Genomic DNA, 24,231 nt, shown 5'->3' with positions numbered 1-24,231 from the left:
CTACTTTGACCCACTAATGTATGCAATCAAGCTGTGGATTCCCAGAATTGTTCAAGAGAGAGACAGACAGCTTGCTGTGCTTCCTGATCTAATGTTGAACAACTCAGCTCTAGTTTTCTGAAACCTCAGGTCAATAATTTTTCTTCAGAAATTTATAATTTCTTCATCAAATTCAGCAATGGTCTTTACCATGGCATAAAATCCGTCATCATTTATTTACCCCCATGTCACTCTAAACCACCACAGGTGTAAAAAGTGCTGAGAAATTCTGCCTTAAGTTAGTATAGATGTACTATGTCTAAAGGTTTATTCAACTTAAAATGATGTACCTAGCCATATAAAAAAGTATTTATGCCAGTATACACATTTTTAACTTTAAAGATAGACTTTTAAAATACAAGAGACAATAGAGATTTTAGCATTTTGGATGTAAAAACTTTGTAAAGCCATCCTTCGAAGACGTCAAACTTGAAACCTGTCACCTGATTATTTTCAACTAAAATTAGCAGCAGGTTTTTACTATGGTTTGACATTTGAACATTGTGATTTTTAAGACAAAAGATGTTGTTGTGCTGCTTGGGTACTTTCCTATTGAGAATGGGCAACGAATTTCTAGCTGGATACTTTAGATTGGGCCTTGTGTCTCACCTGGTTGCCCTTTGACGACAACATTGCTCAAACACTTGCCCTGATTCATACGTGTCATTTTATCAGTAATAGATCCATCATGATTCATAACACGGCTGATTTGAATGAACTGAATGACTCCATCTGTCGTCCTCCACTTTACTGTCCTCTCTTCGTACACCATATCTCTATCTTCAAATCCCTCTGTACTTCATCTTCTTTCTCTTTTTCATTGTTTCTTTGCATTGGATTTCGACAGATGATCTCTCTCGTTCATATCAAACAGTTTGGTAAAGAGCGCTTCCTGTGTTGTGTGCATGACTAACCTAGCAGATACTGTATCTGATGAACCTGAAAACGGTGCTTGGTGGTATTTTAGGTTGTTTGCTTAATAACAGAATACTACTATGAGCGAGAAGCAATTTTTTAAAAGCCACATCTTCAACATTTATTACTGAATTTATGACTCATTTTACTCAGCTGTGAGCTAGTTGATGCCTGCCGCATGTGTCTCGCCCTTTTTTCTAAATAAATGTTGCTATAATTAGACCATTTAATAAAGAATGAAAAGCACTTTCTTTTTTCCATTCTAGTAAACAAATCTTTTTCTTTTGTGCTTAATTTAATTGCATATTAAGCTGCCTATTATTATTTTTTTGCTTCTAAATTTAATTTGTTCAATTGTTAGGATCATTTTGCTGTTTTCTTAAGCCAGGTGCACACTTTATAATAGTCCTTTATAATTATCAGACTGTACAAACAGCATCCCAAGTCATATCAGATCTCAGCTGTCATTCATGTCAGACTGTGTGACAGTCAAGACTCATTAAAAACAGACATACACAAGAAGACTCAAGTTTTACGTCATAATTTTGTGACACTTTCAGTCCATGGACAAGGCAAGAAATGTTTAAGTGGGTGGACCTACATAAAACTGGGTGGGCAAAGTGAAGCATTTGAAAACTGCATATCAGATTGCCAACAGAAAATACAGCACAAAGATTCAATACACAATAATACTACTAAACCATTGAATAAATAAATTTTAATTTCAACATTTACTAATACATTATTAAAATTAAAATGTTTTATCTGTTAACCGTACCTGGGCTGAAAATGGGCCATTGCCCGCCCATAGCTTCGTCACTGTTTCAGTCATTTACAAGAAGGATAAAAATGGTGACTATAGCAAACAAAAAGTCTTAATTTTGATCATGGCTTGTCTTGAATATCCACAAGGCTGTGGGTCCTGATGGCATCCCAGGCCGTGTGCACACTGTAGCAACCGTTCCACAGACAATGCTATTGCTTTCACACTACACACTGCTCTCTCCCACCTGGAAAATAAGAACACTTATTATGTGAGAATTCTACAACATTTGAATTTACAACATTTATTTGACCAACCAAACATGTTAGAAGAACACACACATACCTTTAAATAAAATAAATAAAAACAATAAATAAAATAAGTCAAGGCTGATTTATACTAGTCCGCAAGTTCTCTTGGGTGTGTCACGCTGTCTAGTCTCTGTTTCCCTGGGTGTCCACTAGTGGGCTCACTTCCCCTTAGGCACTTCATCGTAGGCACTAGTATTCCTCTAGTCTTGTCCTGTCATCTCTGTAATTGCACTCCTGTTAAGTGCAGTAGTATTTTCCTGTTGTTTGTATGGAGTCCTGGTCATGTTTCATGGGACCAAGGGGGGTCGCTCAGGAATGAGTGGTCGAGAGGAGGTCCGGCATCACTCTCCACTATGGCCCCCCGTCGACCCTGGGTTCGGGAGGAATGGATTGGAGCCGGCATCTCACAATTGTGGACTGAGAGGGGAAAGGAGGCGCAAGTCTGCCGAGCCAGCGCCACTGCGAAGAATGGCCGCCAACCCAGCGCCATTGCACAGGATGGCAAATCGAGTCAGGTGTTTGTGGACCCTCCAGAGTCGAGTCAGGTGCTCATGGACCCTCCAGAGTCAGGGTTGGTCACCATTGACCCTCCAGAGTCAGGGTTAGTCACCGTTGACCTTCCAGAGTCAGGGTTAGTCACCGTTGACCTTCCAGAGTCAGGGCTAGTTCCTGTTGACCTTCCAGAGTCGAGTCAGGTGCCCGTTGAATTTCCAGAGTTGAGTCAGGTTCCGGTTGACCCTCCAAAGTTGAGTCAGATGCTTGTGGACCCTCCAGAGTTGAGTCAGGTGCTCATGGACCCTCCAGAGTCAAGGTTAGTCACCATCGACCTTCCAGAGTCAGGGCTAGTCACTGTTGACCTTCCAGAGTCAGGGCTAGTTCCTGTTGACCTTCCAGAGTCGAGTCAGGTGCTTGTGGACCTCCCAGAGTCGAGTCAGGTGCTCGTGGACCCTCCAGAGTCAGGGTTAGTCACCGTTGACCTTCCAGAGTCAGGGTTAGTCACCTTTGACCTTCCAGAATCAGAGCTAGTCACTGTTGACCTTTCAGAGTCAGGACTAGTCACCATTGACCTTCCAGAGTCAGGGCTAGTTACCGTGGACTTTCCAGAGTCAAGGCTAGTCACCGTTGACCTTCCAGAGTTAAGTCAAGTCACTGGTGATCTTCAAGGACAGAGTCAAGTCACCATTGATCTTCAGGGACAGAGTCCAGTCACCAGTGATCTTCAGGGACAGAGTCCAGTCACCAGTGATCTTCAAGGACCGAGTCAAGTCACCGGGGTTCTTCATGGGAAAATTCAAATCACCAGTAATCTTCATGAACAAGGAAACACCATGGGAGTACCAGAGTCTCGTCATTTCTCTGTGGAATTACCAGAGCCTCTCCACGTCTCTGATGAACTACCAGAGCCTCCCCACGTTTCTGCTGAACTATCAGAGCCTCTCCACGTATCTGATGATCTACCAGAGTCTCTCCTCGCTTCTGCGGAACTTCCAGAGCCTCGTCACGTCTCAGTTGAACTCTCTGAGCACCCGACTAATCCTGCTGTGGCCATGGAGGCTACCCTTAACTTGTTCATGTTTTTTGTTTCAAACTTGCCAAATCAAGAAACCCTTTCTTTCTTGTCTGTGTCTTTCGTTCTGTTTCCCTCTAAGGACCTGGCCCTCCATCCCTCCCCCTGATCCTCCGCTGGTCCACCACCCTCCTGGACTCCTTGTTTTGTGTTGCACTTCTCTTGTCTCTGTTTCCCCATTTTACCTGGTCGTCTTGTCTCTGTTTCCCCATTCTACCTGGTCCTCTTGTCTCTGTTTTCCCCATTTTGCCTGGCCCTCCATCCCTCTGTCCCTCCCCCTGGTCCTCCACCGCTCCACCTCCCTCCTGGTCTCTTTGTGTTTTTGGTTTTCCCTTGGGTTCAGGTGGAGCATCTGGCAGCTGCTCCGTGGAGGAGGGGGTAATGTCACGCTGTCTAGTCTCTGTTTCCCTGGGTGTCCACTAGTGGGCTCACTTCCCCTTAGGCACTTCACCGTAGGCACTAGTATTCCTCTAGTCTTGTCCTGTCATCACAGTAGTTGCACTCCTGTTAATTGCACCAGGTGCAGTCACTTTATTGTCATTAGCCTCCCTATAAATACCAGTCTTTTCCTGTTGTTTGTATGGAGTCCTTACCCTTCATGTATCCAGCATTCTCGTTCCCCGAGATTCTTCCCAGTCTGCTCGTCCTCCGAGTGCTCTCGTTTCCCGAGTTCCCTTTCCTGTCCCTTTCCTTTTGTTTGTTTATTTTGGACAGTCTTTTTGGTGTTGACCTTTGCTTGTTTCTGACTACGATTTGGATTACCCTATAATAAAGACATCTACAGTTGGATCTCTCGCTCTCCCTGTGTCTCTCTGGGTACACGATCGTCACAGGGTGAGCACGGAAAATTATGCCACTGGGGTGTTGCCAGAAATTCGATTTGAGTGCGTTCTCGTCTGTGCCGGCGTTTGTGTGAAACAGAAGCAGTTTATGTGAAGTTCAAACTCCATCAGGTTTTCAGAATAATTGTTTTTTTTTTTTTGAGAAAAAAAAATTGTTTGCATAGTTTGTCCAAGGCTTCTTATTTAAAGTACGTTTTATATTTATTGTATAAAATAGAATTATAATTAATTTAAATATTAATTATACACTATTTGCTTCAAGTAAAAAAAACAGCCAATAGTTTAAGATTGTTTAAAGTTTGTACATAAAGAAATGATTAATTCATCAATTCATCCCAACACTTATACTGGCCATACTGGCATATACTGACAAAATTTTCACTGGTGATTCCCGATGGTTTTAGAGGACAATTACAGTACTCCTTGTCGCTTCCATGTTGTTTCAAAGAATAGTACAATTTCGAATACGACAAATATAAAAACCATGTCCATTTGGGAAGGTGCGCTCGCAGTCAGCAGAGGCTCGCGAATTAGAGCCAGGCGAAAATATAAATCCAGCTCAACTTTGTTTGTTGCTGTCTTCTAAATAATGCCGCGAGTGGGGCTTGAGGAAGTAAAGTTGGTTTCGTCTGCTCATTCTGACCTGATGCAGCCCCTGAAGTGATACACAGGAAACAGAAATATTGCAAAATAATAATAATAACGCGACTAAACAAAACGAAATAACATTATAACATTTCATCTTGTTTTGATCAATGAAAATGAAGAGAAATTTTAGCATAGTTTTTATTTTATAAACCACATTTAGTCTCATTTTTATTTGTCAACAATATTGCATTATACATTTAATTATAGTCATCGTCACATGACAAGCATTTGCATTACTCAACTTGTTTTCGTTACATGATAAAGATTTGTTGACAATGATATTTAGTCATAATTTTGACAAAAGCAACACTAATCCAAAGTCATCGTCAAATTTGCTGACGACACAACAATAATAAGCCTGATCACCGACAATGATGAGACGGCCTGCAGAGAGGATGTGAGCACCCTGACTAAATGGTATCAGGAGAATCTCACTGACAAAGGATCTGGTGGTGGATTTCAGGAGACAGAGCAGAGAACACATAACCCATCACCATCGACAGGACACCTGTGGAGCGGGTAAACAGTTTTAAGTTCCTGTGTGTTCACATCAATGACATGGTGTTTCACATGGTCTACACACACTGATGCAGTGTTGAAGAAGGCACATCAATGCCTCTTTCTCCTGAGATGGCTGAGGAAGTTAGGAATTAGCCCCAGCATCCTCAGAACATTCTATATCTGCACTGTGGAGAGCATCCTGACTGGATGCATCAATGCCTGGTTTGGAAACAGCACAGCTGGCAACCGCAAAGCTCTACAAAGTGTTGTGCGAACTTCGCGCCATTGTTGAAGGCAAGCTTCCCTTCCTCCAGGACATCTACACCAGGCAGTGCATAGGGAAAGCCCAGAGGATCATCAGTGACTCCAGCCACCCGTCCCATAGACTGCTCTCCCTGCTGCCCTCAGGAATACATCTCCTCAGCATCTGATCCCACACTAGCTGACTGAGGGACAGCTTTTCAGACTGAAGAACGGTCAGGAATAACACACCCTAAAGCTTACTCCCACTATACGGTATGCCACACACTTCATAGTTCAGTACTGGAATATACATACACACTGCACTTATACTCCACCCCAAAATGAAAATTTTGTCATTAATCACTTACCCCCATGTCTTTCCAAACCAGAAAAAGCTATGTTTCATCTTCAGATAACAATTTAAGATATTTTGGATGAAAAACGAGAGACTTGTGACTGTGCCAGAGACTGCCAAGTAAGTTACACTGTCAAAGTCCATAAAAGTACGAAAGACGTTGTAAGAATAGTCCATCTGCCAACAGTGGTTCAACCCTAACATTATGAAGCAACGAGAATACTGTTTGTGAGCGAAGAAAACAAAAATAACAACTTTATTCAACAATTCCTTTGTCTATGGGACAGTCATAAGCCTCCTGGTTTTCCTCCAAAATATCTTAAATTGTGTTCTGAAGACGAACAAACTTTTATGGGTTTGGAAAGACATTGGGGTAAGTGATTAATGACAAAATGTTCATTTGGGGGTGGAGATTCTCTTTAATACAATAATCTATCTGCTAACACTGTTTACCATCCATTGCACACCTATGACATTCTGTGTATTCAGTTTATGTGTAATCTGCTGCACCTTTGCATATTTTCTGTATATATGTGTACATAATCTAGAAAGTGTACATACTGTGTATAATGTGAATTGCCAACTGTAAGTACAGTGCACAGCATTAATGAGTACACGCCCTCTAAAATGTAATAAATTCAGCAATTACTCTTTACTAAGAAGACATGTTAGGGTTCTTTGGAGATATAATGTTCCAACAAACCTGCTTGATCGATTACCAAAGAATAATGGCAAAAGTATTCAGCAAAATAAGATTTTCTTATCAAAGTGATATAATTTTGTGTTGCAAAAAAAAAAAAAAAAAACCCTCAGTTACTAAAAAAAAGGTTTAAGGCTATTTTTGATCAACAGGTAAGTATATTGAACCAAAATTCTTAAAGACAAGTCATTTCCTTACCATTAAAAGTGTTATATAGCCCACTGAATCATACTCAGAATTAATGCTGGCAGCAGTGGAACCACTTGAGAGAGAACTGCCAGGTGACTTAATTCTTAGCAAAAAAGAGGACAATGGTACAAGAGGAATACCAAATTATTATTTTAAGTGTGAAAATATAGCAGAAGTAGCATTTAAAAACAATGGACTTGTGAAAATGCTCCTAAAATACTCATGTCTTCACTTTAAGTTTTCAGTTAGTGATGAGTGAAATTTTGCTAGAAAAAGAGCAGGAGAAATGACAAGCAAGTGCCTCAGAGCCGGCAAAACCTATGAAAAGAATGGCACTTTATCTCACAGAGTATGACGCAGCCTGCAGAAGTGACATGCATGGTTGTTGTCTCCCCTACCTACTGTAGCCAAATCAAAAATAAACTTATTTAACCTCTTACATGGCCCATATTTACAAAATAGAAACTTCTATTGTATCTCTTGCTCTGGCTACTGTATTTAGACCACCGGGGCCGCATACAGAATTCCTACAAGAATTTGCAGATTTCCTCTCAGACCTATTGGTTACCATTGATAAAGCGTTAATTGTCTGAGATTTTAACATTCACGTTGATAAACAAATGATGCATTAGGACTTGCGTTTACTGACCTAATAAACTCTTTTGCAGTCAAACAAAATGTCACAGGGCCCACTCAATGATTTAATCATACGCTATTTAATTATATCACATAGAATTAGTCTTACTGATATAGATATCATACCTCAAAGTGATGATGTTATTGACCATTTCCTTGTATCAAGCATTCTACGTATCACTGATAGTAACTATATGGCTCTGCAAACTATTGTTCAAGCCACCATAGACAGATTCGCAAATAACCTGCCTGATTCATCTCACCTGCTCTGTGTACCCATAAATACACATGAACTAGATGAAATGACTAGCAACAGCTCATAGAAAATAACCAAAACAATCCAAGGTTTTTTTTTTTTTTTTTTTTTTTTTTTTTAATGCGTTACATTACTTTTGCATTACTTTTTAAATATGAGCAGGGTTTGATTGTTTTTAATATAAGAAGTTCTTTTTATTGCAAATGTAAAAGCTCTTTCACATCAAAAAGTGTAAAGAATAAACCTGAAGGAAAAGTAAATTGACGTCAGTTTACTTTTCCTTCAGGTTTATTCTTTACACTCTTTGATGTGAAAGAGCTTTTACATTTGCAATAAAAAGAACTATATAAATATATATATATATATATATATAATGTTATATTTATATATATATATAATGTTTCATTTACGTAGACTGAAAAATAGAAATATATAAACTATGAATGCTTCACATAGTACTGACAAAGTACAAAGTCCAGTGTGTTTTTTCCCGTTGTTATAAACGGGACCTTCTGTGCACCTATTGGTTATTGGTTCACTGTGCCTCAAAACTTCTGGTAGTATAGCAAAATATTTTTTTCTTACTCACACTGGTTATTAATCAGTTGTCTGTAAACATTACTGCTGATTTTGGCCTAAGATCTGAGGAATCCTTTAGAATTCGCAAAAGTTGTCTTGGATGGCTAAATCATACAGTGTACACCTAGCTTGAATCTGGCCACTTGAATGTACCACCACTAACTTCTTTCAAGAAAACCTTAAGGAAAAAATCTTTAAAAAGATCATTTTAAAATTTTAATTTAAATTTTGCCTAAATGATCTGTCAGATATTGCTGCTAAGAAAAATACCGTTTGTTACACAGGTTTTTTTTAGAAAGCCTGTTAGAAAGCCAGTGAAAGCAGAAAGCTGTTCCAAATGAGAGACCAAAAATGTTCTTTTATGTAGGTTAATTATTAGAAGAATATTTCTAAGTTTGTATGTGTCTTGTTCTTGTCATGTCTCTTTTCACTACTCCTGCCATGACCCGCAGGGTTTTTTTTCCATTAGTTTCAGCGTGCTGTATAGCCCTCATGTTTGTATGTTGAAACTGATAATTTTGTCTTGGATAGTGGATCCGGTTTCATGTTATGTTTTTAGGTCAAATCATGTCTATTTCAGTTTCTTCTTAGGATCTGTTTAATTTATTAATTTCCAAATAAACAGCAATTTGCCTCAGTACTGCATCATGTGTTTGACACATCAATATCCAGTTAGCAGTTCAAAACGTTTTTGTTAACATTTTATGAAAGTGTGAACATTTGTTTGGTTTGAGTGACTACAAATTTCTTTCAGAAAATGCTAGATTTCACAAATAATTACAGGAAATGGCAAGTAACAAGTTTTTTCTTGTAAACCTTCACTATGAGGTCATCATAATGAGAGCAGGGAGATATTTGATGATTATTTGCAAAATCAATCAAAAAAACTTTTTAAAATCCCACATTTTGGTGTTGACAGTGCAGTGGATAAGACACACGCCTTTGGTGTGAGAGACCCGGGTTCGAATCCACTGTGAAACACCAATGTGTCCCTGAGCAAGACACTTAACCCCTAGTTGCTCCTGACGTGTGCGACCTCTGACATAGCAATTGTAAGTTGCTTTGGATAAAAACGTCAGCTAAATGAATAATGTTAAGCATTAAAAATTGTGATGGACACAAAAAGACAAACTCTCTAAACTGGATTACACTGGACTGTAGACGGAAGGAGGTTTCCAAAACTAGATTTAATCACTAAGGCTTCCTGGTTTAGGACTAGATGATACAGTCTTTAAATAAACTCATGGGCAAACAATTTGGATGACCTGAGTTTAAGTTTGTGAGAGAATTATACTGTATTTTACTAAAATTGTTATTTGGTTAACTTTTTGTGGAGGAAAGAACACAAACCTGTTGTTTTTTATTTCATGACTGGAATGAATAAAGGCACACTTATGTTTCTCAGTCCTCCAACAAACATTCTGACTGTCTAACACCCTTTCTTTAGTCAGTCACTCACTCAATGTATTCTCACTTCATTCTATAATTGCATTGCAAACAAACATTTAAAATGAAAAACAAACATTGATCTTGTAATTTAAAATTAGGAAGAACCAATTTGAATTGATACTCAGGGAAACAGTTGTTTGATGTCGGTGCATGCGATATAGTAAATGTGAGTTGGGTAATTTAAGCATGCTTCTTGCTTTGATTCATTGGCATCATTTGCCTAATTTAGTATTACAGAAGAAAAGTATTGTCATTTAAAAACACCAGACAATGGGTTTACACCTTTAGCTGAGGTTTTTTGTTTGTTTGTATGTTTTTTTACTTCTGGAATAAAACTTCCAGTGAGAGCATTATATTGTTGTAATGTTGCACTTGATAATTATTTAGCATGTAACTTGTGCTCTCACAGTAATCTACCAACTGTAATCTTAGCTCTCAAATAAGCAACAATGTAGTGAGCATTAATCATTTGAACTAAATGACTCTTAATCATGACTGACGATTCAAAAAATGCTCACTATAATTAGTAAAGATGAGAAAATAAATGTTTAGATTTAGGTGGGAATGCCAATGGTACTGTCATCCCATTCAAAGGCAAACTGCCCTTAACTGTGTTTTTAATTATGTTTGTAATAAAAATATTAATCAAATAATGCAAAATGAAAAAAGTGGCCTAAAATATATGAGTAAATTGTTGCTTAATTACATCAAAATTAGCTTGTGGCTATTTATGGTTTTCGCTCATTTTCCTAGAAGCATGCAACTTGTTTAATCCAGCTATGTGCCAGGTGATTCTTGCTATACATGACTCACCCTTTTATTGGAAAAAATGCTATTGTAATTAGATCATGCAGTCAAAATAATTTTTCTTTTCAGAAGAACTAGGGACTTATTCATCTCTGCAGTTTCACTGGTTTTAAGCAGGTTATAATAGAAAAAGAACACAATTACAGGTTTTCAGGCAATTGCAACACATCCTAATGGCAATTGGAACTTTTTTTTTTTTTTTTTTTTTACATTTCGCCGAATTGGTTGCATTTAGGGCTGCTTTTTGTCCTAAAATTGTTTGTTTCCATATGAATGATGTTGCACAAATTCAACCAGAAATTCCACCTGATAGTTAGGTTTATCTTTGGATCAGGTTGGGAATTCAAGGAATCTCATGCAACACAGTTTCACCACCGAATAGAGCTGCTGATGTTGCATGTTTTAAAATCTAACAGAAACACTAAAAGCACCTCGAGCATCCTTAGTCAATCTACACAAAGTAAAAAATTTAAAAAAATAAAAATAATTATTTTTTACACATTTTTAACCAGTTTCAGATTTCAGAGTTTGCACAGGTGAGAATTATGAATTACAAAGTCTCCAGCCTGTCCATCATCTCACTGAGACCTGCAGGCTGCTCTAGGTAAGATGAATGAACAGTGAAAGAGTTTACAGACTGAGAGAGTCAGGGGCGTTTCTTGTTTTATTGTTTTGAGAGAGTGTGTGGGTGGGTGGGAAACATGTTAATGGAGTATTTAAGAGCAGGTGGAGGTGCAGGTATCTGAGCTGTGTTGTCTGTGATGAAGATGACAAGGAAGATGATCCATTTACTCAGTGTAGCATTTTCCATCGCTCTTCTAATGAGAGGTAAGCTCTTTTATTGGATAAATAATACTTAAGGATCAATAGTTCTTATAAACTACTACTGTACCAGTCAAAAGTTTGGAGTAATTAAATAACAGTAAAAACAGTGATATTGTGAAATATTACTGCAATTTAAAAGAGCTGGTTTACATTTGAAAGTATTTTAAAATGTAATATATTAAAAACTGAACTTTCAGCATCATTACTCCACTCTTCAGGGTCACATGATCATTTCAGAAACCATTCGTATAAAAAAAAAAACAATTATTGCTGCTCAGTTATTATTGGTGGTAATTTATTAATAATGGTTGTTGAAATATTTTTTTTTCTGCTTGATATTTTTGTGAAAACTATGATATTTTTTAAAGGATTCTTCAGTGTATAGAAAGTATAAAGGAACATAATTTATTTGAATGCTATAAATGTCTTTACTTTTCCTTTGATCATGAATCCTTGTTTTTGTTTTGTTTTTCATCTCACTTGCACCAAACTTTTCAATGGTAGTGTCTCCAAAAAGTTATTAAGCAGCACAATTTTTATGAACATTAATCATAATAATAAGAAGAAATGTTCACTGAGCAGCAAATGAGCATATTAGAATAATTTCTGAAGGATCATGTGACACTGAAGACTTTGAAAATTCAGCTTTGACATTACAATGACTGTGATTTTAACTGTAAAAAAACTGTTAAAAGGTTAATGCTAACTTCCTGTAAAATTTACAAAACAAAAAACACTAAACTGATGTTACCAGATTTCTCTGTGTTGCATTTCAAATTTTGTTTGTATTTGTTTTTTTCTATTCTATGTTTTTATCTATTATTAGGGTTATATATTACATAGAATGTTGTTAAATTAATGTTTATTACATATTTCAGTTTAATGAGTCTCATCATGATCATTCTCATTCTCATAGTGCTTGTATGAATGACACTGTGCACCTTCTATGTATGTTATTATTTAAAAGCTGCTTTTGATGGACTTTGGTCCGTCAGGTGACTTTCTCATCACCACCTGCATTTGGTGGGTTATCAGTGTATTACAAAGGCACAAAACAGATTTCAGTACTTAAATAGGTTGGTATATTAACATTATATCAGTTAATAAAATTACGGTATTTAACTGTAAATGTAAGTTAAAACTGTAAAACCTAAAAACGTTGTTACCATATTTTTTATGGTAGAATTCTGGCAACCACAGCTACCATTTGTTTACTGTCATTTTGACTTTTTTTTTTTTTTTTTTTTTTTACAGTGAAGGAATAAATATACAATTTACAATCGCATTACAATAGAAAATGATTCAATTGTAATATTTCAGAATATTGCTGCTTTTACTGTATTATCATACAGTATTATTCATACACTGTAATGTGGATTAATGATCAAATAAATGCAGCCTTGCTGAGATTTCTTAAAAAAATAAAAATAAAATTTAAATAGCATATATATAGGTTATACAGTATATAGGTTCTGTAATAGGTAACTGAACTTGTTTCTTGTTTTCTAGGATGTGACGCACAACTGGATGGTAATTCATTTTTCGCCACATAATTTAAATAGCCAAATCCTATTAAAATGTTGCTGTGTACAGCTGTTTGATTTGCTATTGTCATTGTCAGTGTGTGGCAGAGCATCTCTCAACACAAGGATCGTTGGAGGACAGAATGCATCTCCTGGTGCTTGGCCGTGGCAGGTCAGCCTTCACAGGGACAACAGTCATTTCTGTGGTGGATCACTCATCAACAAAGAATGGGTTCTGACTGCAGCTCACTGCTTTGACAAGTAACTATCATAGACCATACCTTTCATTTATAAAAAAAATAATACTTGTCATTCAGTGGATGTGGCGAATGCTTCACACTTGTTCACTCACCATATTCTAGTACTTCACCCTCTGGCCTAACTGTGTACCTGGGCCGACAGACACAGGAAGGAACAAATGCAAACGAGGTGTCCCGCAGTGTCTCTGAAATCATAAAACATCCAGGCTACATTAGCAGCACTCATGACAACGACATCACTCTTCTGCATCTGTCTTCACCGGTGACATTTACTGACTATATCAAACCAGTTTGTCTGGCTTCATCAAGCAGTACATTCTTCAACCGCACTGTGAGCTGGGTCACTGGATGGGGAAACATTAAGACAGGCGGTAAGCTTTTTAGTTTTACAAACCTTGATTGACAATATTATTGCAGTGCTGATGCACATTTCATAATTTAATGCCTTTCACAGTTACCCTGCCCTCACCGCAAAATCTACAGGAAGTGCAAGTGCCTGTTGTTGGAAACAGGCAGTGTAAGTGTCTTTATGGAGTCTCAACAATCACTGACAACATGATATGTGCCGGACTAATTGAAGGAGGGAAAGACTCTTGTCAGGTAACAACTCCTGTACATACATTTTGGTCATTTCATAGTGAAAATAGCAATGATAAGGAATTGTCTCATAAACAGCCATTCATGTTGTGTGGGAAGCAGTGTGATATAAACACAATTAGTTATTTGTGAAATTAAATAATTGAATGTGATCTTTCCATTATTCTTTCATATTATATATTACACCTGTGAAGTACAACTGGAATATGTAGGTTATGTCACTAACCTCTTTTTCATCCTACAGGGTGACTCTGGTGGGCCTATGGTCAGCAAGCAGGGCTCAATCTGGGTCCAGTCTGGAGTTGTGAGCTTCGGCAGAGATTGTGCTTTAGCTAACTTTCCTGGTGTGTATGCCCGGGTGTCTAAGTACCAGAGCTGGATCAATGAGAAGATCAGCACCAGCCAGCCGGGCTTTGTTACATTCACCTCCAATGGTACCGATGGTGATCTGGCAATTAGCTGTACTGGTGTGCCTGCCATTCCCACAACCACTGTCGCCACTACAACAACTACAACCGTTGCACGTAAGATTCCTTCAAGTCCAATAACTTAATTGTCTTCCTCTCTGAATTGTGAAACATTTTTATTGAGCTATTAATATGTCAACTAAAAACAGTTATTTAGTTTCTAAATGTTAATTCAGAAAGGAACCACTTTGGCAAGTTTACTTGAGTTTATTAAACACAATTTATCTTTGGAGGTATGGTTCCTTATGGGAGTTCTTGCTCCCAGAATAATTTAACATACAAGAGCTTTAACATTAACTCCCCGGAACCATGAGTTTAGAAATAATAATAATTCATTACATTTATATAATGCTTTTCTAGGCACTCAAAGCGCTTTACATTGTAAGGGGGTATCTCCTCATCCACCACCAGTTTGCAGCATCCACCTGGATGATGCGACGGCAGCCATATGCCGATGAGCATGCTTACTGAGCAGTGGTGCCACGTATATATATGTCCCGTGTCTAATAGGAGAGTGGTAGTGATTGGAGCGATTTGACAGCTGACCGCATCAGCTGGTCACAGCCTTTGCCTCCGTGGCCTGACTGAACTAATGCTGCGATCGATTTTTAGGAACTTGTTAAGTCTGACATCACACATCACTGTTTCTATGTCTAAATGCTCTATCAGATCCATAAAGCTAACAACAAACAATGCTAATATACACTCACTGTGTGCTGCCTGCATAGTACCATGAAAAAGAGTGTAAAAAAATTGGTGTAAAATCCGTTTTCAAACGTGAACAGACTGAAGAGTACATCATGAGTACACCATGAGGTTTTCAAACCTTGAAGTTGATGAATATTGTTCATAAACAGCTGTAGAAATTATATTTAAATTTCAAATCGACTGGAGGCTTGAACCCGAAAAGAGTATGGGATATTCATTTTTGTAATCTGAAGCCCTTCTTGTTCTCAAGCTCATTATCTTCTAACTAATCATTAATGTTAATGTAGAAACAGAACTTCAAAATCCTGCTTATTCTAGCAATGACCTGAATGCCTGTTCTGTGATGCACTCTGTGTTCTATGCTAATGGACCGTGACTGTGTAGTTTAAGCAATGCAGTAATTATATACATATATATATATATATATATTAATATTTATTTATTTGTTGTTGCTTTTTAAGACTAAGCTGTCAACTATTAAGCTGTCAACTGCACCAAAAAAAGAAAAAATTAAATTGTAAACCAGTCAGATTATTGGAGTAAGAAAATATAATTTCAATCTTTCTACTTTTAAATTTTATTTAATTCAATGTTATTTGCTGTTTAAGAAAAAGTTTAAGTTATTTGCTTGTAAAAAAGAAAAAAAAGAAAATTAATTTACTAGCAAATTAAAATAATATTTTCAGTGTATGAAAAAATTAAAGGAAAACTATATATTTCAAGTATAAAATCCGCCATTCATTCCCTTTCTCTTTGTTACTGTAGCTGTAGTGTGTGGAAGCGCCACACTGAACACCCGCGTTGGAGGAAACAGCTCCCTCGCCTCTTCCGGTGTTTGGCCTTGGATGGCAAGCCTGCAGTTTAACGGCAGTCATGTTTGTGGAGGAACACTGATTGCTCAACGCTTCGTCTTGAGCTCTGCCAGCTGCTTTACCAGGTAATGCCACTAAAACACCATAAACAAAAACATGTGATGAGAAATCATAATTATCTGATTCAACAGAGTCCTATTTTGTTCAGATCCACCAATGCCTCTGACTGGACCGTGATCCTGGGCCGTCTGAATCAGAACGGCTCCAACCCCAATGAGGTCTCCATAAAAGTGGCCAATCTCACACTCAGCAATGGCACAGGTGACAATGTTGCAGTCTTGCAGCTGGCTGTCGCACCAAACCTCACAAATTTCATTCAGCCTATATGTGTGGACATGGGAGGCAATACCTTCAGCGCTAACACTCAGTGCTGGGTGGCAGGATGGGGCTCAGGAGCAGGAGGAGGTGTGAATGCTTTAAACACTATGTTAACTGCTAAAGAGGTTTATACGATTTTTTATAATTATTAAATGTTTCTTCTTAATTTGAATTTGTCTTCTTCGTTTTATAGTGATTCAAACTCTTCAGGAGTACCAGACCTCTGTTGTGAGTTGTGGAAACTCATCCTCAGACAACAGTATTTGTACAAGTTCCTTAAACTTACAGCAGGCAAGTTCATTCTGTTTAAAAACAAACAAAAATGTATCATAAAAGTACTTACAGATAATAAAAAAGGAATTGATAAATATCAGTAAACTGAGGCTTCTGTGAAGGAAGTACTGTATACTGTATTTACAATAAGGTTAAATTCATTATTAGTAGTAAATGCATTAGGTAACATTAACTCAAATGAACAATACTTTTAGAGCATTTATTAAGCTAGGTTAATGTCCATTTCTATATATACTTTTAATACATTTAAAGTTGTATAAATGAACTTTAGCTGATGCATTATCAACAAATGAATTAACAATTAAAAGAATATATTTATGAGTAACATTAATAGATTCTGAAACTAAAATTGTTCAAATTGAATTAAAATAATGTATACAACCATTTGAATATTTTTTTGTTTGTAAAAACAGATAACAGATAATTTCTGGGTTTTTTTCCAGAAATATATATATATTATGTTATCGTGTTTTAATTGTGCTAGTCAGCTGTATTTTAGTTATTTTTACTTAACCAAAATAACCTAACTTCAACTGTTTTTACAAATGAACTCTTCATTGAGAAGATATTCTTAAGATGTTTCATATTTTCATGTTTTTTTACTGCAAAACAGTCATATTTTAGAATGTAACATTTAAAGGTAACACCTTTCTTTAAAGCCTTTATGTGTAATTTACTATAAAAGTAGTTTTATTGAATTAATTATGCCTTGTAATGCAAATTATAATGCTTTGTACAGTCCTATGAATAATTGTAACCACAGTTAATAGATTATAACACTTATCAATTCATTGTTACACTATGCATTATAATTTTGGTTGTAGTTATTTACAACGAGATATAATGTACAATGCACATAATGAATAATTATAACGCAGTACACCCTTTAATAACCCTTTATAATGCATTATACATAAAGGCTATAAGTTAACTTTTAAACAGCAGTTTACGTTCTTGTCAAATTATACTGTAAGAACACTGAAATTTTCCACGTACCAAAACTCTTTTCATTAAAATTATAGTGTTTGTCTGCTAAGACTTAGAGTGACAAATAATACGATTTTGTACCATTCACTAAAGAGTTATCTCTTTCTCTCTCAGGGTGATCAGGGCGGTCCGCTGATGTGTAAGCTGGGTCAGTCGTGGATCCATGCTGCTGTTTTGACCATACCAACACTGACCAACAGCACTGCATCCCGCTCTGCTCGCGCTCAAGATGTCCAGGTCTTCACTAAAACCTCCAGCTTTGCCTCATTCCTGACATCTGTTGTGGGTTCCTTCCCTTTAAAAGCCACAAACTCCACAAGTTCAACAACAAGCGCAGCAAACAACTCAAATCTGGGACCCTCTAGTGGGTCACAAACATCATCTCCCTTCTGTTTCACTGTTTCAGTCCTCTTAGCTGCAGCTCTTACAGCTCTTAAAATCTTTCATCAAGGCTGAGTCTTGATTTATTAATTTTGAAAATGTATGTAAGTATACACACATAATAGATGTCTTCAATGTGCTTCCTATGACTGATTACATTATCATAAAACATAAAAAGCTTTTGTGGGTCACATAATTAATTTTTACTACACAATTGTGAACATTTAAGATCTCTATTGTTCTCTCAGACCATGAAGCTGCTGCCTGTTGTTCTTACACTGCACACTTACACCGTATGACTTTACACTGCTGGTAACAAGTGCATAGCAAATAATGTTTGTAACCCTGTGGTTTACTTATATTTACACCGTAGCAGTTGCAGCATGTAGTTGTTATTCAGCTTAGCACTTTATGGAAATTTCCCATTTGAGTGGTTCAGTTCTAATAATTTCTCTACCATAGCTAATAAGTACCTCAAACTGTACCACATTTACAACCCATTCTCACTCCAAAGGCGTCAAAAACCGAAGCATGGTCAAGCGCCCCTAGCGTCACTTTTATGACGCCAAATGTGCCTCTCGGCGTCGAATATCGAAGCACTACGACCTTCATTGCTTTCAGTGGGAAACTTTTGGCGTCAGAATTCGACACGAGGACATGAGACGTTTATCGCTATGAAATCACGTTCAAGAAGTCTCATTCAGCACACATCGCGATACTTGCTATCAGTGACAGTTCCACAGTTTGGGTGAGTAGTCGTAAATACCTCTTTTAATGCATTTTATAAAAAGTATTCTGTCTTCTTTATTAATCAGATTAGTGCCATATGTTTAATCGCTGTATTATATCGGTCATCCGCGGCTGTCTTTGAGCTTCATTGCGTTTAAATAAATGAACACAGCTGCTAATTAGTCTGATTAAACTCTACCTGTCACGTGACGTGCCATAGACATTCGATCCGTTTTATAGAGCTTGGCAACCGACGTCACAGCGCAGTGCATTCTGGGACGTAAAAAGGAGGGCGCCACCATTTTGTGAGGCCACACAAAAATTTATCAAAACAATGTTGAAAAGTGGATTAAATGAACGAAATGTACTATATAGAGACAAACTTCTACCGGACGCAAGAAAACGGTACCTGGAAAAGATGGCAATGATCGGAAATCTGGATCCATATGAGGTGCCTTCAAGAGAATGTACTCGAGACCCCGACGATTTACCTCCTCTGACTTTTCCAGATATTTTTGTATATTTAGTATGTGGTGTGAGTGCTTATACCGAGGCTCAATTTCGTAATTTTAAATCTATGGAAGCCCACGTTCAGTTCACAAATGGCTGGGTCCATGACTTGGAAGCCTACAAATCGCCGAGTTGTGAAAACACCGTCGTCCGTACAAAGGTGAGTATCATCTTGCTTACCTACCTGCGATCACAAATGACCTATATATTATATACAACAATGTAAAAACATGTTCGTTAAATTATCTTTTTTTTTAAAAAACACGGTGTCTCGTTCCTTGAATGAATAAGGTTTTGAACGAATTTAAGAATCGAGTGAGCCAGTGATTTATCTGCCCATTCAGATGGACAATTTTCCTGCCTCCCAATGTGCATACTATCTAGCCTATCTGCCCTAAATAGTATTGATCGTTTTATTGTCATCATTATTTATCCATGATGGGCCTAAACTAGGCAAGGTTTTAGCACAAAAGCACATTTAGCAAAATATTGTTTAATTATCAATATTGACAAAAATTCCTCCATTTCAGGCCCAAGAAGGAAAAAAGAGAGCTTATAAATAATAGTTCATTTAATAAGGCTACTTTTTCATTAAATGAAAACCTTTTAAAAAAAAATTATGTGAAATTAGCAACAGGACCCAAATATATATAATACTTGTGCCCACTGCTCTTTTCATTTACTGTTGTTCTGTATGTACACAGGTTATGCACTCACAGCGATTGAATGAGCCTCCTCTAAAGCCCTGGGTCATTGTGAGCAGCGCTGGAAAGGTGGAGTGTGCCCATTGTACCTGCATGGCAGGGATAGCTGAGACCTGTACTCATGTAGGTGCTCTCTTGTTTAAGTTGGAGGCAACAGTTCGAATTCGTGGCACAAAGACTGTCACTGATGTGCCAGCATACTGGGTTTTGCCCAGTAACTTAAGCAAGATTCACCCAGAAGTGGGATATAGGATCAACTATACCTCCTCAGTTGCACAAAGGAAGACATTAGACCAGCGAATAAATATGCAGCCCACAGCACCAGCCATAAGGAGTCGGGCACAGAAACTGAAAACTCCTCCAGGTAATCTTGAAGATTTATCCCCGCTTCTTGATACGTTACTGCACCATAGCAAGGCTGTTGGTTTGTCAGGGATGGAGAAGTACTATGCCCAATACACACAACACACAGCTGCTGCACCATCCTCTGCTTTACCTCCATGCCTGGCAAAATCCCTGTATGATGAAAGCATAGATGCAAGTGACCTGTCTGCTGTCCTGCTGGCCTGTGAGAAGCACATAAATGCTGTAAGTGTGACTGAAGAGCAGGCAGTAGCTGTAGAAGAGTACACCAGGCAACAACATCTGTCATCTGCATGGTATGATTACAGAAGCGGAAGAATTACAGCATCAAAAATGCATGCAGTATATGCCACCTCTCTGGAGAGGCCATCCCACACAGTTTTTACGCAGGTGTGTTACCCACACATACAGCACACAGTATCAACTGTTCAAACCAGATGGGGTATCAGTCATGAGGGGGATGCTAGAAAGGCCTACACTGAATCCAGAGCTGCATCTCACACAAACTTCAAAATTGAACCGTGTGGCTTTATAATTAACAGTAGCTTCCCTGAAATCGGAGCGTCACCGGATGGCCTGACTATGTGTGAATGCTGTGGGAAGGGCTGCCTGGAGGTGAAGTGTCCTTTCAAGTATCGGTCCTGCAACATCCAGCAGGCATTGGACATGAAGGACAAAGACTTTTGTCTCCAGTTGTCATCAGACAACCTTCAGTTGAAAAGACACCATCGCTTCTACACACAGATCCAGACACAAATTTTTGTCACCCAATCAAATCACTGTGATCTTGTTGTTTGGACCGAAAACGATTTCACAGTGGTGCGTGTCTTTCCAGACCAGGAGTTCTGGGAACCTCGTCTACAGAAAGCACAAGAATTCTTCAAGAAAGTGTGCCTCCCAGAACTTGTTGCAAAATATCACTCAAAGGACATGCAGCCTCATGTTCCAAGTGAAAAAGAGCAGTAGTAAAGAAGTGGCTGTTGTTCATGAAAGAATTGCACTTAGGCCTACTCAGTTAAGAGTTGTTTTTTTTTTATGTTTTCCTTGACTCAGAGTATTAGCCTGTTACTTGAAAATTGTTACTTGAAATTCAGTGTTTCAAAGTAGTTCAACACAAGAAGCACAAGAAACAAAAACATTTGCAGGATCTTTTTTTTGTATTAAAAAATTTTTAATGTTCAAATTGTCATCCATTTTCATCTGAAGTATTTAATGTACAAATAGCATACCATGTTCATTCTAAAGAAGGTACACACACCCCAAATACAAACATGCTCAATATCAGGAGGGTACCACACATTCACACACACCAAATTTCTCCAGGGGTCTTTTTACCATTTAACATGCACACTTTTCTGTTTCATCTGGCCTTACAACAACACTTGGACACATGTTAACTAGAATACAACAAACATTAACTATTTTATCAAGAAGGGTAAATTCTTCATCCTTACAGGGAAGCAACAAACTAATTGGTATGGTGTTATGTAACAGTGTGTACTTATTGCGCAAGCTACCTATTACCCTTTCTACATGTATCCTAAGGTGTGCTATAGCACGTGTGTCTTCCACATCCTTAGCATCAAGTTGACATCTGCGTTTAGTGAATGCAGGAATTTTAACTTCCGCACACATCATTCCCACACTGTCTTTAATATTAAAGCCTCTGTCTGCTAACACTACATCACCAGGCAACAGTTTGTTAAGAAGCCCACAATTCTCGGTTATGTGCTTGTCAGATGCTCGTCCCCCCCATCCCTTAGAAATAAATGAAATTAGGCCTTGGGGTGTAATTCCTATCAAGTATTTCATTGTGTGTGTACCTTTGTAGTGGGAAAATGATTGTGCACGCGCCATTAAATTTGACGGCCTCTCTGTACGTATTTCAAAACAGTCAACAATAATCGCAACACGCTTTCCAAAAGCTTGCAGAAATTGAGGTGGCATTGTGGCTTGTAAACAGTGCCGCTCAGGCCAGTACAACAAGGGAGCGAGGCGTGCATACAGCACATCTATGGTGTCTGCAAAGGTAGCAGAAAGAGTTCTACGTGACACATTAAAAATGTGTGAAAGATGCTGGATTGGAAGATCAAGCCTTAGACGAATGAGTGTCAGTAAAACCATTTGAAACTGTGACAGCTTCTTTGCAACTGGCAGGAAGGGCTTAACAGTAGTAAACATTGAAAACAAAATTGCAAAACATGGAAGTCCCGTATAATATCGTACCTTCTCTGTATTATCTTTGAAAAACTCTTCATCCATCTTCAATTTGTTTAACTCAGACCTAAGCTCCCTATTTTCTTGCAAAAGGCGTGTTACTTCTGCACTGCTTTGCTCACAGAACTGGCATTCTACTCTTAGTCTCTTAGCCGCTAGTTGGTCTGTTTCTGTCGTTTCCCTGTATTCTTCCTCTTCCACAGCTGCCTCTGCTTGATCCCTATATCCCTCTTCTTCTGCATCTTCTCTCTCATCTTCGTTCATGATGTTTTGATCATTGTGGCCTCCTCCCTCAGATTCTCTCAAATGATGTCTATGCTGTCTGCGGGCATGCCGATCTGACACTGTGGCTGTGACTTCAGAGTGACCCAGGTGCAGGGCTGGAGCCCAGTCTGGATGAGACTCATCCATCTCATATGCTGGTTTACCTTTGGGGAGACAAAATTATCCGAATTGAATCTAAATATTGCAAACAACAGTGGGAATGCTATATACTTCAGTTCCAACTTAACTCATGTGGTAAACAATACTAACATGTGGCACACATACAAATGTTAAGAGAATTTATCGTGCTTCAGTCATAGTGATCAAAAATTGGTCTCTAGATTCGGCTGGATTACCCCTCAGACATTCTGGGTGCTTTTTTTGATCACATTCATTTAGGCGACAGAATAGTGCTTAAGTTACAAAATGCAAAGGAACCTAAGACTACTCCACTCGGGAACAGAACAAAATAAGAACACATAATCATTTGCTAAGTGAAGTTTATTTACTTACCCGAATGAAAATGCCTGGAACACACTTTCAGTGATCGTGGGATGTCTGCGAAGTGTATGTCCGTGCGTCTTATGGCGGATATCCAGGCCATCCGTCTCCGCTTGGTTACATCGGACACACGACTCCCTTCATTCTGTTTCCAGGCCGGAAAACAATAAAAAGAAAGTCCGTTGTCTAATTTTTTGCCCCTTCGATCGTGTGAACGGACCTTACATCCAACGACACAACATGTTCTTCCCATAGCTACGACTTCATTGGCGCGTAACAACAAGTGGCCTCACAAAATGGCGATTTTTCCCATCAGCCACCGCGGCGCTAGATCAGTGACGTCACGCCCCCATCCCCTATATTATTATTAATTTCAGGATCAATGATGTAAGTTGTATTTGTAGTAAAATCATGGTAATCACGACACTTACAATAGTAATAAATGAAATGTGAAGTTAAAACACAGTAACCGGGACATTAGTAACTATAACTGTAGTTTTACTATGGTATATTAATAATCAGTACAACAATACAATAATCACCAAACCAGCTATGTTTGTATCACTGTAATGTTAGTGTTTTTATGTGCTTTTATATGACAGATATCACAGTAATCATATGTTCTGTACCATGCTTTTAATACCTTTTAATGTAAATCTAAAAAAAATAATAAAAATAAATAATAAAACATGTATTTTTCCATCTTGCAGTCCATTCATATCAGTTTATATATATATATATATATATATATATATATATATATTGTATCTAAATATTTTGCTCACAGATCATTATTAACATCCTGTATATAATTCAATTATATTTTCTCTCCCCTTTTTTATTATTTTTAATTTTATTTTTAGCTGAAAAGACGTAAAGGAAGCCCAGTGGTGTTTCTGGAGAGGGATTTC

The 24,231-nt window shown here is 37.9% G+C and overlaps 2 protein-coding genes across 3 annotated transcripts in view; one reads left to right on the top strand and one right to left on the bottom strand.

Annotated features, from left to right (window-relative positions):
* Positions 1-11,534: 11,534 nt before the first annotated feature.
* Positions 11,535-24,231, top strand: part of LOC127953273 (transmembrane protease serine 9-like) — a 35,780-nt gene continuing 23,083 nt past the window's right edge. Inside the window, exons 1-4 of one of the 2 annotated variants that reach the window (XM_052552292.1) lie at positions 11,565-11,628; positions 13,135-13,155; positions 13,247-13,409; positions 13,511-13,779. In XM_052552292.1, the coding sequence (XP_052408252.1) occupies positions 11,568-11,628; positions 13,135-13,155; positions 13,247-13,409; positions 13,511-13,779 (514 nt within the window). In that variant the 5' untranslated portion in view covers positions 11,565-11,567. Of the gene's footprint in view, positions 11,629-13,134; positions 13,156-13,246; positions 13,410-13,510; positions 13,780-24,231 lie in introns of both variants that reach the window. The other variant, XM_052552293.1, reaches the window with a different exon arrangement.
* On the bottom strand, positions 21,113-23,675 carry LOC127953275 (uncharacterized). Its single transcript, XM_052552295.1, has 2 exons — positions 23,333-23,675; positions 21,113-22,983 (listed from the first exon to the last, which is right to left on the bottom strand). The coding sequence occupies exons 1-2, from the start codon at positions 23,571-23,573 to the stop codon at positions 21,677-21,679; spliced, it is 1,548 nt and encodes a 515-aa protein (XP_052408255.1). The 5' UTR covers positions 23,574-23,675; the 3' UTR covers positions 21,113-21,676.

Source organism: Carassius gibelio, chromosome B3, assembly GCF_023724105.1.
Source record: "Carassius gibelio isolate Cgi1373 ecotype wild population from Czech Republic chromosome B3, carGib1.2-hapl.c, whole genome shotgun sequence".
Taxonomy (NCBI): domain Eukaryota; kingdom Metazoa; phylum Chordata; class Actinopteri; order Cypriniformes; family Cyprinidae; genus Carassius; species Carassius gibelio.
This window is presented reverse-complemented; position numbering and strand designations above follow the sequence as displayed.